At 39.5% G+C, this 18,814-nt stretch overlaps 1 protein-coding gene across 6 annotated transcripts in view; it reads left to right on the forward strand.

The window, feature by feature from the left end:
• Nucleotides 1–18,814, forward strand: part of MFHAS1 (multifunctional ROCO family signaling regulator 1) — a 109,456-nt gene that overhangs the window by 30,514 nt on the left and 60,128 nt on the right. Inside the window, exon 2 of one of the 6 annotated variants that reach the window (XM_077144285.1) lies at nucleotides 2,839–6,777. The exons of the other annotated variants lie outside the window; for them this stretch is intronic. Within the exon in view, the coding sequence (XP_077000400.1) occupies nucleotides 2,839–2,852 (14 nt within the window). The 3' untranslated portion in view covers nucleotides 2,853–6,777. Of the gene's footprint in view, nucleotides 1–2,838; nucleotides 6,778–18,814 lie in introns of those variants that run through there. 6 annotated transcript variants of the gene reach the window in all.

The following is an 18,814-nucleotide window of genomic DNA, read 5'->3' on the forward strand; positions in this document are numbered from 1 at the left end:
ATAGCTCAGATGCAGCTTCATTCAGTGTTTTAACATGATTACTTTACAATTAGGTATTATTGTGCTGTCCATTTTTGAGTTTTTGTATCTAGTCCTGTTGCACAGTCTGTATCCCTTCCGCTCCAATTACCCATTATCTTACCCTGTTTCTAACTCCTGCTGGACTCTGTTACCAATGACGTATTTCAAGTTTATTCTCGAATGTCCGTTCACATCAGTGGGACCATACAGTATTTGTCCTTTAGTTTTTGGCTGGACTCACTCAGCATAATATTCTCTAGGTCCATCCATGTTATTACATGCTTCATAAGTTTATCTTGTCTTAAAGCTGCATAATATTCCATCGTTTGTATATACCACAGTTTATTTAGCCATTCTTCTGTTGATGGACATTTTGGCTGTTTCCATCTCTTTGCAATTGTAAATAACACTGCTATAAACATTGGTGTGCAAATAAAGGCATATTATGAAGCCACAGTGGTCAAAACAGCATGGTATTGGCATAAAGATAGATATATCGACCAATGGAATCGAATAGAGTGCTCAGATATAGACCCTCTCATCTATGGACATTTGATCTTTGATAAGGCAGTCAAGCCAACTCACCTGGGACAGAACAGTCTCTTCAATAAATGGTGCCTAGAGAACTGGATATCCATATGTAAAAGAATGAAAGAAGACCTGCATCTCACACTTTATACAAAAGTTAACTCAAAATGGATCAAAGATCTAAACATTAGGTCTAAGACCATAAAACAGTTAGAGGAAAATGTAGGGAGATATCTTATGAATCTTACAACTGGAGGTGGTTTTATGGACCTTAAACCTAAAGCAAGAGCACTGAAGAAAGAAATAAATAAATGGGAGCTCCTCAAAATTAAACAGTTTTGTGCATCAAAGAACTTCATCAAGAAAGTAGAAAGACAGCCTACACAATGGGAGATAATATTTGGAAATGACATATCAGATAAAGGTCTAGTATCCAGAATATATAAAGAGGTTGTTCAACTCAACAACAAAATGTTTTTGACCTCATGGTCTGCTTTAGTTACAGCCTCATTCCTCTGCTCCCTTGATAGAAAAGTTCGAAGAAACTCTTTATGCTCCACCTTCATTTCCTTGCTGCCAGTTGTTTCTTTCTATTTCAGCAGGCTTTGTCCCTATCACTTCGTGGTCATCTGTGATTTCCGTGTGGTCAGTATAGTGGTCACTTCTCAGTCCTGCCCTCACTTGACCCCAGAGTTGACAAGTCCCTCCTCCAGGAAACACTACCTTCCTGTGGCTTTTGGCTGCTTGGCTGATTTTAGTCCATCAAGACTCTTTTATGGTTGTCCCCTCACCTCACTGGATGCCCTTCTCCGTCTCTTCTCCTGGATGCACATCTTCATAAGTGTTGAGGCCACCAGGCATCGGTCCATCTGCAGATGATTTCTCTTCTGCCTCTACTTGAGGGATTGGCAGACTTTTTCTGTAAAGGACAGATAGTAAGCTTAGGCTTTGTGGGCCATGTAGTCTGTCACAGCTGCTCAACTTAGCTATGGTAGCAAAAAAGCAACCACAGACACTATGTAAATGAATGAGTTTGGCTGTGTACCAATAAAACTCTGTACGGCCACTAACATTTGAATGCCATATAATTTTTATGTGTCAGGAAATATTGTTTTTCTTTTGTCAGGAAAATTTTTTTTTTTTAATTTTGTTACACTGTTAAAAATTGTAAAATCATTCTTATCTCATGGTCATGCAAAAACAGGCAGTTGTCCTGTGGCCGTGGTTTGCTGGTGCGTGCTCTGTGTTATTGAGCAATCTCGTACAATCCCCTATCTACCTATAACAAATATGTTGATGGCTGCAAAATTTATGCCACTAGCCTCTACTGTCTCTTGAATTTCCGACTGATATACTCAGTTTCCTCTTTTTTTTATCATGACTAAACTTTTTTTATTCAGTAATCTTTTTCTTAAACTTTTTTTTTATTGTGTATGATAACACACATACAAAACAAAGAAAGAAAAAAAGCAATAATTTTCAGAGCACTCTTTACTCTTCGACAGGTAGTTACAGGAAAGATCTGAGTTTGGGATCTTGTCATGGGCTACCATACCATCCACTCAGATTTTTCCTTCTCGTTGCTCCAGAATATAGAAGGCTAGAAGGAATAAATATTTTGTTATTATCACAATAGACCTTTTTTTTTCTTTTTTTGTGATAAATAATATGTATACAACAAAGTAATACATTTCAAAGCACAGCACAACAATTAGTTGTAGAACAGATTTCAGAGTTTGGTATGGGTTACAATTCTACAATTTTAGGTTTTTCCTTCTAGCTGCTGTAAGATACTAAAAGAAACATCAAACCAATGATTCAGCAATCATATTCATTTGTTAAACCCTACCTTCTCTGTATAACTCCACCATCACTCTTGATCTTCCTGTCCCACTCCTTAGGGTTATTTGGGCTATGGCCATTCTAATTTTTTCTTGTTGGAAGGGGCTGTCAGTAATATGGGGTAGGGAGATAGAACTAGCTGATGATCTGGAAAGACTTGTCCCTCAGGTTTCAGGGCTTATCTGGTCCAGGTACCCATCTGGAAGTTGTAGGTTTCTGGAAAGTTACTCTAGCGCATCGGACCTTTGTAGACTCTTATATATTGCCCTAGGTGTTCTTCAGGATTGGTTGGAATGGTCCTGGTTGGGGTTTGGCAAACTATGGTAGGTAGCAATGTCTAACTGAAGCATGTGTGAAAGTGACCCCCAGAGTAGCTCTCGACTCTATTTGAACTCTCTCAGCCACTGACACTTTATTAGTTACACTTTTTCCCCCCTTTTTGTTTAGGATGGAATTGTTGATCCCATGGTGCCAGGTCTGGACTCATCCCTGGAAGTCATCTCCCACTTTGCCAGGGAAATCTTCAACCTTGGACATCATGTCCCACATAGGGAGGAGGGCAGTGATTTTAGTTGCAGAGTTGGGCTTAGAGAGAGTGAGGCCATAAAACTTCCTTATATCTCCAATTGGATATTTAATAGGCATCCCATGTCCAAAATAGAGCTCTTGATTTTTGCCTCCCTTTCCAGGTCTTTCCTTCCTACCGTGAACTGAACCTTAGTGAAAGTATAAAAGTAATTCAGCCATCCCAGATTTAGAACTAACGTGTAATGGAAAGGAATGGCAGACACTCTAGGATTAGACCTGGGGTCGAATCCCAGCACTGTGCCCTTTGGGAAAGTTACCTCACCTCCATATAAAAATCACATACTCTAAAGGGATGTGAGGATGACCAGTAATTGGTTCAGTAGAGAAATATAGAAACCAGAGAGAAAAGCCACCTCTTTGTAGTTATTGGGTAGGGGACAAAATTTTTAATAGTCTATTTATATAGCAGAATAAAGAGAACTTCACCAAACCAGATCATACTTCAGAGCATCTAGAAATACAGGAAGACACTCAGATGGGTAACAAAATCTGTAAGGGTTCAGCTTTCTCAGGATGGAGAAGCTGATCAACTTGACTTCATGGATCATGTGTCAGTTTACAGTGGTGGAGGGGACCAGGACCAGGACTGGGATGTCTGGGCCTGTGGCTCTCCACCGATAGCATCTAGGAATACAAGAGGACACTCAGATGGGTAACAAAACCTGTAAGTGTTCCGCTTTCTCAGGATGGAGAAGCTGATCAACTTGACTTCATGAATCATATGTCACTTTACAGTGGTGGAGGGGACCAGGACCAGGACTGGGATGGCTGGTTCTGTGGCTCTCCACTGACACGTACCTTCAGTGCCTCTGGGTATTGCTGCTGAAGAATGAGGGCTAGGCTCATGAGCTCCCAGGTATACACTGGGTTAATCTCCCAGCACCCCGGTTTTGATGCTCTCCCACAGTCCCATTCAGTGCAGAACCCATGAGTCTGTAAACCAGAGCAGGGGTCCCCACAGTGTGTTTGGCAGAATATTAGTCCCAGGAGACCCTTTGGAAATGGGCTTCTGGTCAGATTGATTTGAGAAAAGCTTTATTTTATAGTGCTTTTTTCAAAAGGCTAAATCATTAGCATATGAAAGCCTCTGAGAGGCTTCAAGTTCAAAAACATGGTTAGCTTGGCTTAATCATTTCTCAAATTGTGACCATACAGCCTGAGGGGGGTGATTGTGTGTGCATGCAGTTATGCGCAATACAATACTTTGGAGCTAGTATAATATGGAGAATATACTTTGAGAAATGCCAAATAGAGAAATCGAGCTTACATTCATTATATGACTTTTTTTTTTTTTTAGAATGTTTAATGGGTATGATGTTTTCACTTTCCTTATTCCTCTTTCCATCAGCTCCATGGGGCATAAAGCTTTCTTTAAAAACAACTTTGCTAAGGTGCAATTGACATAAAATAACCAACACACATTTCAAATGTGCAATTTGATGTTTTGACCTACGTGAATACCCGTGAAATCACCACTACAGTCAAGATGATGATCATATCCATCACCCTCAAAGGCATATGCATTTTTAATATAGTTGTGAGCATGACATTGTTTCATCATTTTAAGTAGCATAGACCTAGTCTGTAGCTCTAGGTGCTAGTAAAATTAATCACTCAATTATAAACCCCTCTTAGCTTCCGAAATTGGACAGGCCATTTAATAGAATTTTCTTATGTATTAAGAGTAATGAAAAAGAGTTATTTGATACATTTAGATTTAGATGACATGGGGGGGGGGTTGAGTCTGTTTTGCAGCTATGAAAAAATAAAATCAGTTTCAGAGGACTATTGTAAAGCTAAGGTAAAATAATGTGTGTACAAGCCCATAGCACAGTGCCGGCATAGAGTAGGCACTTAGTATACAATTTCCTTCTTTCTGGTCCGACTTCCTTAATCACAGCCTGCCCCTGCCCCAGTGGTTGTTCAGGTCCTAGACCCATGGCTGCCATTCTGGGATAGGGCAGGGGTTATCCGGCTTGGAAGTCTGACCCAGGTGGTACCCAGGCATCGCTGTGCGATTCATTTTGTTTGGTGCAGCGCAAGTATTCGAGTCGTTTTGGTTTTCCTCAATCTGTTTAGAAAACATTTTACCAAAAGTTGGTGTCGGTAGATAGCATTCCTGATAGCAGTGTGTATGCATCAAGCTGCAGGGCAGGTCGGCAGATGGAACTTCTCCAAACATAGAGGAAAGCTTGCTTTAGGCTTCAGATGCTTTAAAATTCATTTGCACAAGTCACCTTTTATTAGGTTGACAGATAGTTGAAAGACAGTTAGAGATCCATTGAATTCACAAAATAAAAGATTAAATTATTGCTGTACTCACTATTTTTTATTAAATTTTTTTTAAATACCAAAAAACACAAACACAAACATTCGTAACTTTTGTTCATTCTGTTCTACATATATAATCAGTAATTCACAATATCATCACATAGTTGCATATTCATCATCGTGATCATTTCTTGGAACATTTGCATCTATTCAGAAAAAGAAATCAAAAGAAAACAGAAAAAAATTCATACATACCATACCCTCCATCCCTCCTCCTCACTGATCACCAGCATTTCACTCTAAATTTTTTTTAACATTTGTTCCCCCTATTATTCTTCTTTATTCCATATGTTCTACTCTTCTCTTGATAAGGTAGATAAAAGGAGCATCAGACACAAAGTTTTCACAATCACACAGTCACATTGTGAAAGCTATATCATTATACAGTTATCTTCAAGAAACATGGCTACTGGAACACAGCTCCACATTTTCAGACAGTTCCCTCTAGCCTCTCCATTACATCTTGACTAACAAGGTGATATCTATTTAATGCATAAGAATAACCTCCAAGATAACCTCTCGACTCTATTTGGAATCTCTCAGCCATTGACACGTTGTCTCATTTCACTCTTCCCCCTTTAGGTCAAGAAGGTTCTCTCAATCCCTTGATGTTAATTCTCAGCTCATTCTAGGGTTTTTCTCAATCCCTTGATGCTGAGTCTCAGCTCACTCCAGGATTTCTGTCCCATGTTGCCAGGAAGGTCCACACCCCCGGGAGTCATGTCCCACGTAGACAGGGGGAGAGTGGTGGGTTTTGCTTGTTGTGTTGGCTGGAGAGAGAGGCCACATCTGTGAACTCACTATTTTTAATTAAAATTCTTTTAGAATAAATTTTGTTACTTAAATTCATTTCACTTGGCAATTGTCAGTACTCGCTGTGTTTCTAATTTCACTACCAATATATAACATATGTACTACCTAAATATATTTGTACATAAACTATGTATGATTTTATTTAAAGACCACCTATATGCATTATTAAACATGGTTGAGGTGACCAAACCATTTGTAGCTGAGTAAGAAGAAAGTACCTAATCCCAGAAAGTTCACAGACTTATTTCAAGGCAAAATTAGTTGGCAATTATTGGCCTGTAGGTTCTCTCATTATAAATCAGAAATCTGACAGGGATATTAAAGTAGGATCAGACTTGTCCTATGTTTAATGTTAAATATTTTTACAGCGGGTCTGCACCTGCCAAGGATTCATTCATTGATCTTTCACGAACTTCCTGCTTAAGCCCTAATTAGCCCTGAGTTGATGTAGTTTGTTTTTGTTTTGCTGTTGTTGTTTTAACTCTGTTTAATGGAATGGATATGTGTTGGGCTTTTAATGATTTTTTTAGATTTTGGTAGTGCTTTCTAAAATGTTTCCTTCTTCAATGCCTCCCCAACAAAATTAGAAATGGCTTGACTTTTTTGGCACAGTATAAAAAATTGTTTTCATTTTTCTGATTTGTAAGAGTGTCTGGTTTTTTTTTTTTTTTTTTTTTTTTTAAGGCTGTTTCTTTTTTTTTTATTAATTAAAAAAAGAATTAACAAAACAATTAGAAATCATTCCAATCTACATGTACAATCAGTAATTCTTAATAACATCACATAGTTGCATATTCATCATTTCTTAGTACATTTGCATCGATTTAGAAAAAGAAATAAAAAGACAACAGAATAAGAATTAAAACAATAATAGATGGAAAAAAAAACAAAAAAAAACAAAAACAAAAAACCTATACCTCACATGCAGCTTCATTCAGTGTTTTAACATAATTGCATTACAATTGGGTAGTATTGTGCTGTCCATTTCTGAGTTTTTATATCCAGTCCCGTTGTACAGTCTGTATCCCTTCATCTCCAATTATCCCTTCTCTTTTTTTTTTTTTTTTTAATTAACGGAAAAAAAGAAATTAACCCAACATTTAGAGATCATACCATTCTACACATGCAATCATTAATTCTTAGCATCATCACATAGATGCATGATCATCATTTCTTAGTACATTTGCATTGGTTTAGAAGAACTAGCAACATAACCGAAAAAGATATAGAATGTTAATATAGAGAAAAAAATAAAAGTAATAATAGTAAAATCAAAACAAAACAACACAAAACAAAACAAAAACCTATAGCTCAGATGCAGCTTCATTCAGTGTTTTAACATGATTACTTTACAATTAGGTATTATTGTGCTGTCCATTTTTGAGTTTTTGTATCTAGTCCTGTTGCACAGTCTGTATCCCTTCAGCTTCAATTACCCATTGTCTTACCCTGTTTCTAACTCCTGCTGAACTCTGTTACCAATGACATATTTCAAGTTTATTCTCGAATGTCCGTTCACATCAGTGGGACCATACAGTATTTGTCCTTTAGTTTTTGGCTGGATTCACTCAGCATAATATTCTCTAGGTCCATCCATGTTATTACATGGTTCATAGGTTTATCTTGTCTTAAAGCTGCATAATATTCCATCGTATGTATATACCACAGTTTGTTTAGCCACTCTTCTGTTCATGGAGATTTTGGCTGTTTCCATCTCTTTGCAATTGTAAATAATGCTGCTATAAACATTGGTGTGCAAATGTCCGTTTGTGTCTTTGCCCTTAAGTCCTTTGAGTAGATACCTAGCAATGGTATTGCTGGGTCGTTCTATATTCAGCTTTTTGAGGAACCGCCAAACTGCCTTCCACAGTGGTTGCACCCTTTGACATTCCCACCAACAGTGGATAAGTGTGCCTCTTTCTCCGCATCCTCTCCAGCACTTGTCATTTTCTGTTTTGTTGATAATGGCCATTCTGGTGGGTGTGAGATGATATCTCATTGTGGTTTTGATTTGCATTTCTCTAATGGCCAGGGACATTGAGCATCTCTTCATGTGCCTCTTGGCCATCCGTATTTCCTCTTCTGAGAGGTGTCTGTTCAAGTCTTTTTCCCATTTTGTAATTGGGTTGGCTGTCTTTTTGTTGTTGAGATGAACAATCTCTTTATAAATTCTGGATACTAGACCTTTATCTGATATATCATTTCCAAATATTGTCTCCCATTGTGAAGGCTGTCTTTCTACTTTCTTGATGAAGTTCTTTGATGCACAAAAGTGTTTAATTTTGAGGAGTTCCCATTTATTTATTTCCTTCTTCAGTGCTCTTGCTTTAGGTTTAAGGTCCATAAAACCGCCTCCAGTTGTAAGATCCATAAGATATCTCCCAACATTTTCCTCTAACTGTTTTATGGTCTTAGACCTAATGTTTAGATCTTTGATCCATTTTGAGTTAACTTTTGTATAGGGTGTGAGAGATGGGTCTTCTTTCATTCTTTTGCATATGGATATCCAGTTCTCTAGGCACCATTTATTGAAGAGACTGCTCTGTCCCAGGTGAGTTGGCTTGACTGCCTTATCAAAGATCAAATGTCCATAGATGAGAGGGTCTATATCTGAGCACTCTATTCGATTCCATTGGTCGATATATCTATCTTTATGCCAATACCATGCTGTTTTGACCACTGTGGCTTCATAATATGCCTTAAAGTCAGGCAGCACGAGACCTCCAGCTTCGTTTTTTTTCCTCAAGATGTTTTTAGCAATTCGGGGCACCCTGCCCTTCCAGATAAATTTGCTTATTGGTTTTTCTCTTTCTGAAAAATAAGTTGTTGGGATTTTGATTGGTATTGCATTGAATCTGTAAATCAATTTAGGTAGGATTGACATCTTAACTATATTTAGTCTTCCAATCCATGAACACGGTATGCCCTTCCATCTATTTAGGTCTTCTGTGATTTCTTTTAGCAGTTTTTTGTAGTTTTCTTTATATAGGTTTTTTGTCTCTTTAGTTAAATTTATTCCTAGGTATTTTATTCTTTTAGTTGCAATTGTAAATGGGATTCGTTTCTTGATTTCCCCCTCAGCTTGTTCATTACTAGTGTATAGAAATGCTACAGATTTTTGAATGTTGATCTTGTAACCTGCTACTTTGCTGTACTCATTTATTAGCTCTAGTAGTTTTGTTGTGGATTTTTCCGGGTTTTCGACGTATAGTATCATATCGTCTGCAAACAGTGATAGTTTTACTTCTTCCTTTCCAATTTTGATGCCTTGTATTTCTTTTTCTTGTCTAATTGCTCTGGCTAGAACCTCCAACACAATGTTGAATAATAGTGGTGATAGTGGACATCCTTGTCTTGTTCCTGATCTTAGGGGGAAAGTTTTCAATTTTTCCCCATTGAGGATGATATTAGCTGTGGGTTTTTCATATATTCCCTCTATCATTTTAAGGAAGTTCCCTTGTATTCCTATCTTTTGAAGTGTTTTCAACAGGAAAGGATGTTGGATCTTGTCGAATGCCTTCTCTGCATCAATTGAGATGATCATGTGATTTTTCTGCTTTGATTTGTTGATATGGTGTATTACATTAATTGATTTTCTTATGTTGAACCATCCTTGCATACCTGGGATGAATCCTACTTGGTCATGATGTATAATTCTTTTAATGTGTTGTTGGATACGATTTGCTAGAATTTTATTGAGGATTTTTGCATCTGTATTCATTAGAGAGATTGGTCTGTAGTTTTCTTTTTTTGTAATATCTTTGCCTGGTTTTGGTATGAGGGTGATGTTGGCTTCATAGAATGAATTAGGTAGTTTTCCCTCCACTTCGATTTTTTTGAAGAGTTTGAAGAGAATTGGTACTAATTCTTTCTGGAACGTTTGGTAGAATTCACATGTGAAGCCATCTGGTCCTGGACTTTTCTTTTTAGGAAGCTTTTGAATGACTAATTCAATTTCTTTACTTGTGATTGGTTTGTTGAGGTCATCTATGTCTTCTTGAGTCAAAGTTGGTTGTTCATGTCTTTCCAGGAACCCATCCATTTCCTCTAAATTGTTGTATTTATTAGCGTAAAGTTGTTCATAGTATCCTGTTATTACCTCCTTTATTTCTGTGAGGTCAGTAGTTATGTCTCCTCTTCCATTTCTGATCTTATTTATTTGCATCCTCTCTCTTCTTCTTTTTGTCAATCTTGCTAAGGGCCCATCAATCTTATTGATTTTCTCATAGAACCAACTTCTGGCCTTATTGATATTCTCTATTGTTTTCATGTTTTCAATTTCATTTATTTGTGCTCTAATCTTTGTTATTTCTTTCCTTTTGCTTGCTTTGGGGTTAGCTTGCTGTTCTTTCTCCAGTTCTTCCAAATGGATAGTTAATTCCTGAATTTTTGCCTTTTCTTCTTTTCTGATATAGGCATTTAGAGCAATAAATTTCCCTCTTAGCACTGCCTTTGCTGCGTCCCATAAGTTTTGATATGTTGTGTTTTCATTTTCATTCGCCTCGAGGTATTTGCTAATTTCCCTTGCAATTTCTTCTTTGACCCAGTCGTTGTTTAGGAGTGTGTTGTTGAGCCTCCACGTATTTGTGAATTTTCTGGCACTTTGCCTATTATTGATTTCCAACATCATTCCTTTATGGTCCGAGAAAGTGTTGTGTAAGATTTCAATCTTTTTAAATTTGTTAAGACTTGCTTTGTGACCCAGCATATGGTCTATCTTTGAGAATGATCCATGAGCACTTGAGAAAAAGGTGTATCCTGCTGTTGTGGGATGTAATGTCCTATAAATGTCTATTAAGTCTAGTTCATTTATAGTAATATTCAGATTCTCTATTTCTTTGTTGATCCTCTGTCTAGATGTTCTGTCCCTTGATGAGAGTGGTGAGTTGAAGTCTCCAACTATTATGGTATATGAGTCTATTTCCCTTTTCAATGTTTGCAGTATATTCCTCACGTATTTTGGGGCATTCTGATTCGGTGCGTAAATATTTATGATTGTTATGTCTTCTTGTTTAATTGTTCCTTTTATTAGTATATAGTGTCCTTCTTTGTCTCTTTTAACTGTTTTACATTTGAAGTCTAATTTGTTGGATATTAGTATAGCCACTCCTGCTCTTTTCTGGTTGTTATTTGCATGAAATATCTTTTCCCAACCTTTCACTTTCAACCTATGTTTATCTTTGGGTCTAAGATGTGTTTCCTGTAGACAGCATATAGAAGGATCCTGTTTTTTAATCCATTCTGCCAATCTATGTCTTTTGATTGGGGAATTCAGTCCATTGACATTTAGTGTTATTACTGTTTGGATAATATTTTCCTCTAACATTTTGCCTTTTGTATTATATATATCATATCTGATTTTCCTTCTTTCTACACTCTTTTCCATATCTCTCTCTTCTGTCTTTTTGTATCTGACTCTAGTGCTCCCTTTAGTTTTTCTTGCAGAGCTGGTCTCTTGGTCACAAATTCTTTCAGTGACTTTTTGTCTGAGAATGTTTTAATTTCTCCCTCATTTTTGAAGGATAATTTTGCTGGATATAGGAGTCTTGGTTGGCAGTTTTTCTCTTTTAGTATTTTAAATATATCATCCCACTGTCTTCTAGCTTCCATGGTTTCTGCTGAGAAATCTACACAAAATCTTATTGGGTTTCCCTTGTATGTAATGGATTGTTTTTCTCTTGCTGCTTTCAAGATCTTCTCTTTCTCTTTGACCTCTGACATTCTAACTAGTAAGTGTCTTGGAGAACGCCTATTTGGGTCTAATCTCTTTGGGGTGCGCTGCACTTCTTGGATCTGTAATTTTAGGTCTTTCATAAGAGTTGGGAAATTTTCAGTGATAATTTCTTCCATTAGTTTTTCTCCTCCTTTTCCCTTCTCTTCTCCTTCTGGGACACCCACAACACGTATATTTGTGCGGTTCATATTGTCCTTGAGTTCCCTGATACCCTGTTCAAATTTTTCCATTCTTTTCCCTATAGTTTCTGTTTCTTTTTGGAATTCAGATGTTCCATCCTCCAAATCACTAATTCTATCTTCTGTCTCTTTAAATCTATCATTGTAGCTATCCATTATTTTTTCTATGTTTGCTACTTTATCCTTCACTTCCATAAGTTCTGCGATTTGTTTTTTCAGTTTTTCTATTTCTTCTTTATGTTCAGCCCATGTCCTCTTCATGTCCTCCCTCAATTTATCGATTTCATTTTTGAAGAGGTTTTCCATTTCTGTTCGTATATTCAGCATTAGTTGTCTCAGCTCTTGTGTCTCATTTGAGCTATTGGTTTGTTCCTTTGACTGAGCCATATTCTCAATCTTTTGAGTGTGGACAGTTATCTTCTGCTGCTGGCGTCTGGGCATTTATTCAGATTTCTCTTGGTGTTGGACCCAGCAAGGTTGTAATATTTTTCTGTGAAATCTCTGGGTTCTGTTTTTCTTATCCTGCCCAGTAGGTGGCGCTCGTGGCACACGTTTGTCTGTGGGTCCCACCAGTAAAAGGTGCTGTGGGACCTTAAACTTTGGAAAACTCTCGCCGTCCTGGGGGTTCGCTAGCCGAAGCTGCTTGAGCCGGCCCTCGGTCCGAACGCAGGGAGGGTTGCTGGTCGCCGCAGCCAGGGAAAGAGCCCGTCCGAATTTCCTAGTCGGCCCTGGGCAACAAGCGTGGCGGGAGGGCGCCAGCGGCAGCGGCCCGCCCGAGAGAGTGCACGTTCCCCGGGAGTCACGGGTTTGGAAGGGGCCTCCCCCACCCGTCACCGTTCTCCGCGGCCTGGGGGTTTCCGATCCAATTCTCTCAGTTGGTCCGGGGGCTGCGCGTGGTGTGGGCGCCAGCCGTCTTTGTTTCAGGGGACCGCCTCTCCAATTCTCCCAGCCGGCCCGGGAAGGGGGAAGGGAGTAACTCCGGCCGCTTGCCACCCCGCCCGGTAAGGCCCGCGCGCCTCGGCGATCTCACCCGAGCTGCTTCTCTCAGCCAGCCAGCCGTTCCAGGATGGGGTACGCTGTCTTTTTTATCTCTGTTGTGGCTTTGGGCGCTTTCTGTATCGTTTCTACTCCCCTAGTAGGTGTCCTGGAGAAGAAACTAAGATCCGCGCGTCTTACTAAGCCGCCATCTTCCAGGAAGTCTCCAAGGCTGTTTCGAGTGTCTGGTTTTGAGTACGTTTTAATGCTAGGCTTTGAAAGATGAGCACTTAAATATGCTTATTTCTCTTTACCACCTAGAAGATCACATTGGCTGTTATGGAACTGTATAAACAAAACTATGGGACTGTGACGTTTCCTGAGTGTAGTGATAAACCATGAGTGCTGTTGGTAGGGAATCTGGCTCGTGGGGCTGACATTTTGTGGACATCATCCATGAACTCAGTAATTTATCAGACATCTTTAAGCTGCTGAATGCTATGATGTATTTGGTGCTGGGAATGCAAAGATAATTAGGGGTTGGAATAAGGCCAATCTTGTAAAGTATTAGTACTTTTAATACTGAAATGTGAGAGACCCTGTGAGTAAATAATATTAGGCCAATTACCCAGTTTTAAATCTCTGAATTAGTGGCTTTACTATAAAATATCTTCTGCATTTCCCATTAATGGATCTCAAAGCTTTGCAAAATGCACTTTGCAATCAGCATGCCCCTTTTTTTCTGGTACCTAAGAGTCTTCTAGCAGGAAATAGATGCAATGACCAGCCTGTTACCTTCTTTGCTTCCTTTCTTCTCTACCTTCCTTCTGCTTTCTTTCCTGTAACCTCAAAATGAAGTAGCTCTTCACGAGAAGGTTCAGGATGGCTTCTAGTGTCTGCACAGGCCACGTGGGATCTCCCCTGCCCAAGCACCATGCCAACAGAAGAATGGGTGTCTGGGGTGGCCCTGTCCTCTCCTGACCCTACCTGAGCAGTTGCTCGTGTGCCTTGCCCAGCTTCTTTGGCAGTTGGTGCAAAAAGAGCTAGAGATATGAGGAGAGTTAGTTTTCCAAATATGGGCCAGAAATCTTGCTTTCAGAGCGGTGCACATGAGTATTCAGAGAGTGGTCATTTCTCATTGCAGCAAAAATGATAAAGATAGTCTTCAAAACTGAAATTCTTGTTAGCCTAAAATTCAGGAGGTCACTGGACCAGAGTGGCTGGCAAACTCAAGTAGCAGAATTGAAAACTTGAGAGATGCTGCTTTTCCCTAAACTAGCCTGCTGCACTTAAAAATAAAACCTTAATGCCAACCAATCAAAACAGACTCCTAAAAAAGGTACTTTCCACTAGAAAGCAGCCCAAATAAGACAATCCAACTTAAATATCCAATCAGAACATTTCCTCACTTTATTCCACATTTCCCCTGGCCCCTCCTTCCCTGGAGCTCCTTACCATCTTCACTTTAGTGCTACCCAATTCACTGTTCACTTGTTCCCCAAGTAAACTTGGATATGCTTTTTTTTTTTTCCCTTACATGGGCAGGCACCGTGAATTGAACCCGGGTCTCTGGCGTGGCAGGTGAGAACTCTGCCTATGAGCCACCATGGCCCGCCCTGGATACCCTTTTCAATTGCTTCCATTTATCTTTAACATTTCACAGCAGGCAAACTTTCAGACCTAGTTAGCGCACAAGACATACAAGTAATGATGACTGTTTGGCACTGTAAACAACTCACCATGCTTTTTCATCTTTTTCAGATCTGTTTTATGTCCAGCAATCCCTGACTACTTTCAGATTTCCTTGACAGTAACTTTTCTTTAATGCAAATAATGGCAGAATGCATAACAAATGCTCACTACCACCACTCAGGGTTTGGATTAAATGGTCTCCACCAGGGTTTTGATTTACACATGAAGTTGGTGAGCCATTAGCACATTTCTGTGACTTCCTGGACATCCCCTGCGTGGCCAGTTTTTAGTATAAAAAACAGTAAGTAGGTTTTTAGTATAAAAATATCGTATGCAGTATTCAAATTCAGTGAGACATTCTTTATTTTTGTTTACTGATAAACAGGAAGTAGGTTTTTAGTATAAAAATATCGTATGCAGTATTCAAATTCAGTGAGACATCCTTTATTTTTGTTTGCAAAATCTGGCAACCCTGTGCATTGTCTATTACTTTAAAAACTAATATTTTTTGATACCAAAATAGGGTAAAATTATTTATGTGACTACAATGAAGGGAAACCGAGATATTCCCTGGGCTTGGTATCTTCTATGACACGAAGGATGAGAAAACACAAATAGTAGACATTTCCCTTTTTCACATATAACATTAGTGATGCCAAACCATCTCACCTCTAGCAACAGGACAGCCTTGGCAGTAGAAATCCGTAGCTAGGACCTGAATTTATAGGTCTGTTAATGCTTCTTGCTCAGTCACTCCTAATCCAAGTGTTTTTTTTTTTCTGCATGGGCAGGCACCAGGAATTGAACTCTGGCATGGCAGGCCAGAACTCTGCCTGCTGAGCCACCGTGGCCCACCCCTAATCCAAGTTTTAATGTTAATAATGAGCAGCTGTTTTAGGAGTCTGTGATGCTCCCCAAGAAAGAAGTTGTCTGGAATGAAGAAACTGTGGCTGAGAGTCAGAGACCAGGTCCTTTTTGTCTTTTCTTCCAGTTCTCTTTCCCCAGTGCAGCCCTCCAGGGCTCCCTTCGTATCCACAAGGTGGGATGGGACACACAGGATGGGACTTTGCCATCTAGAGAGCTAGAGGAGTGAGGAGGGTGGCTTCAGAACATGCTATTGCAGTGTGGGGTCCATTAAGCCTCCTGTTTGATGAGGGGGGGGGGTTGGTGAGTGTGCAGGTGTGAGCGTGCAGGTGTGAGTCAGTGAGTATGCTCAATGTAATTAAGTAGGCATGTGTGAATTGGAAATATCCTCATTTTTACAGCAGGAGAAGGTGGAATAGATGGGGTGAAGTCAGGGACTAGAGTGCAGAGACACAGTCTGAGTAGGCAGTTGCTGCTGAGAATAGAATCAGGACTTCCCTCCCTCCCCCTTTGGGTTATGTATATATACATATATTTTAAGGCCATTTTCACAACCTCAAGGCTTTGAAATATATCCGGGCATAAACGTTTTTTTGTGGAAATGTAAACAAGTTCTGACCTTACTTATTTGGAAATGAGGCCTCATGCCCTTCTCCTAGAATGTGAATTTGACTCATTAGCGCTGGCAACAATAACCTCATATAAGAAACGGTTCAACAGACTTTGTTCTGATGTCAGCCAAATTAGAGTGCTGCTCGGCAGGGTGTGCTCTGTTGGCTGTACCCTATTAGGGAAAGCAAAAATAGAAAGCTTTTTCTCGCGACTTCAGAGCCAGATCAATGTATGGTTATTAAAAGCACCAGTGGCAAATGGCCATGGACATCGGAATCTCTGCCTTCACGAAGGATGATGCTGTCTTGAGAAAGACATTATTTGCAAAGAAACCAATGCTTCCATCAAAGCCTGCAGGCTGTGGGTGTAAAAACTGTTATGGTGTGTTTTAAATTGTCCTGCTGATAACGTTTGTGACATGCCAGGCTCTCCTGACACTCCCTCGAGGAAAGAGTTCCCAGCGTGGGTCTAGCCTGGATCTCCCGGAGAGGAAGCTGGCACCCCCACCCCCTGCTCCCTGCCCCTCTAAACCTGGGCTGCCCAGGCTTCTGAGGGAGCATTCAGCCCTTATTAGGGAGCAGCTTGTTGGTGACCTGGAATTTACACTCAGTTTTTGGCTTTGTCCAGAGAAAATATTCTCTCTCTCCATAACTGAGGACCTACTGCCAGTCGACGACATGATGGTCGTTTTTGAAATCTCACATGCTGGAAAGCCTTTGTTTCATGGGAGGCATCAAAACTTCCTATTTTCCATGTACCTTCATTTAATATTACTGCAGGTTTTTTTCGGTTGGATTAACTTCCTGTATTTGTTTTTATTTTAAGTGCAGTTATTTGGTTAAAGTGTTATTTGGTGAATGGAAAGAGAAAAATAAGGCAAGAGGAAGGCTTATAATATCAAAGAATAGAGTTCTGTTTCCAGTTTGTTTTTTAACGTTTTGTATTATGAAATACAACATATATATATATAAAAGCCATACCTTTCCAAGTGTATTTTAACAGGAGTTGTAGAACAGATTTCAAAGTTTGGTATGGGTTACAGTTCCAAATCTTAAGATTTTTCCTTTCACCTGCTCCAAGATCCAGCTCTGTTTTGCATCTGAACCTTAAATGCTCCATTCCCGGTTGTTAACAATACGTTGAACTCCATTTTTTAAAGTAATGCATGAAATGATGAATTTGGTTTGGCTTCGAGGCAGATTTCGTTTTCTCATTTGCATAGCAGCTCTGCAACGTAGAGTGTGAAGAGGCTGTTTTGTGGTGTCCAGGCCTCACTTATAAGCGTGTCCTCCTGCCCTGATTTTTTTGCTGACTCTTATGTGTCTGGGCAAAGCCCAGTGTCTTCCTTACTTGCCAGGGTGAGACTTATTTAAACGACAGATACTTTGCAAATGTTGTAAATATTAGCCCTGGAGGAATGCTGCATATCAGTATTTGATATGTAGGATCTAATTCGTATTAAGAAGGAACCCAAAACTTCACCATGGCACAAATAAAAAGTACAGAGTCTTTCTTTTTTTTTTCTTGCATGGGCAGGCACCAGGAATTGAGCTTGGGTCTCCAGCATGGCAGGTGAGAACTCTGCCTGCTGAGCCACCGTGGCCCTTCCTACATTCTTTTTTTTTTTTTTGATAGAGTTGGGCATCTTGAAAACAACTAAAACTTAATAAAAAAGAGAAAACAAACTTTGTATCTCTGATTGTCTGTGATTTTACCCAGCTTGGAATTTTCTACTGTGTACTTGAGGGAAATTAGCCCCAGGTAAGACTTGGGGTTTATGTAGTGGAAGAAATTTACTGTAAGGAAAAGATGCTCGGCTGTAGGTGAGTGGTTCTGAGGTGGGAAACAGTGGCCAGCATGATCCAGGTCACCTTGGAACCTCTGGTGGCACTAGTGGCAGGCTTGGAGATGGACTGAGAAGAGCTTGGTCGCCATTGCGTGAGTGCAAAGGGTTAGGCAGGTTGGCGTGTAGCCTGCTGCTCTGGGAGTTGAGTGTTCTGAATTCATTTCTACTGAAAAGCTCTGTGACCTTGGACGTTTCAACCCTTTCGCCCTGCTTCTCAGTCTTTACAACAAGGGTCTGGATTAAATGATCTCTAAAGCCTCTTCTAGCTTAAAAATTCTTGTTATTTGGAAATATACTATCAGGAAAATACCAGTACCCCAGTCTGCCTCTCTAATATGGGAAGTGTTTTTTTAGTTTGGGTGTCAGAGAGAGGTACTCCTGTTAGTAAACATTTTATAAAATGTGGGAATCTACCAGTGTGACTGTCATACCTGTTTTAAGCTATTTGTGTTTCAGTTGATGAAAGAGAAAGTGAAGGGGCTGTTAGCATTTTACTAAGGAGACAGCTAACTACTTTAATAATCAGTAATTGCTACAGCATTTAAAAACTTACGATCAGATTGTATTTTTGGTAGCCTCCAACTTGATCAAGAGTAAATGATTCATGTAAAACTGTCTTCATTAGAAAAGGCACAGAATTAACCCTCAGTGTTGCTCAAGGTAAACATTTCAAGCTCTCTATTGGGTTTAACTACTTTAAATCCCTTTGCTCTCCTAAAGGTTTCTACCATCCTGAGAAAGTCTGGTGGCTTCTTCAGAGACCTGATTGCTTTCTGTCACAGAGTATTT

This window comes from Tamandua tetradactyla, chromosome 26 (assembly GCF_023851605.1).
Source record: "Tamandua tetradactyla isolate mTamTet1 chromosome 26, mTamTet1.pri, whole genome shotgun sequence".
Classification (NCBI taxonomy): domain Eukaryota; kingdom Metazoa; phylum Chordata; class Mammalia; order Pilosa; family Myrmecophagidae; genus Tamandua; species Tamandua tetradactyla.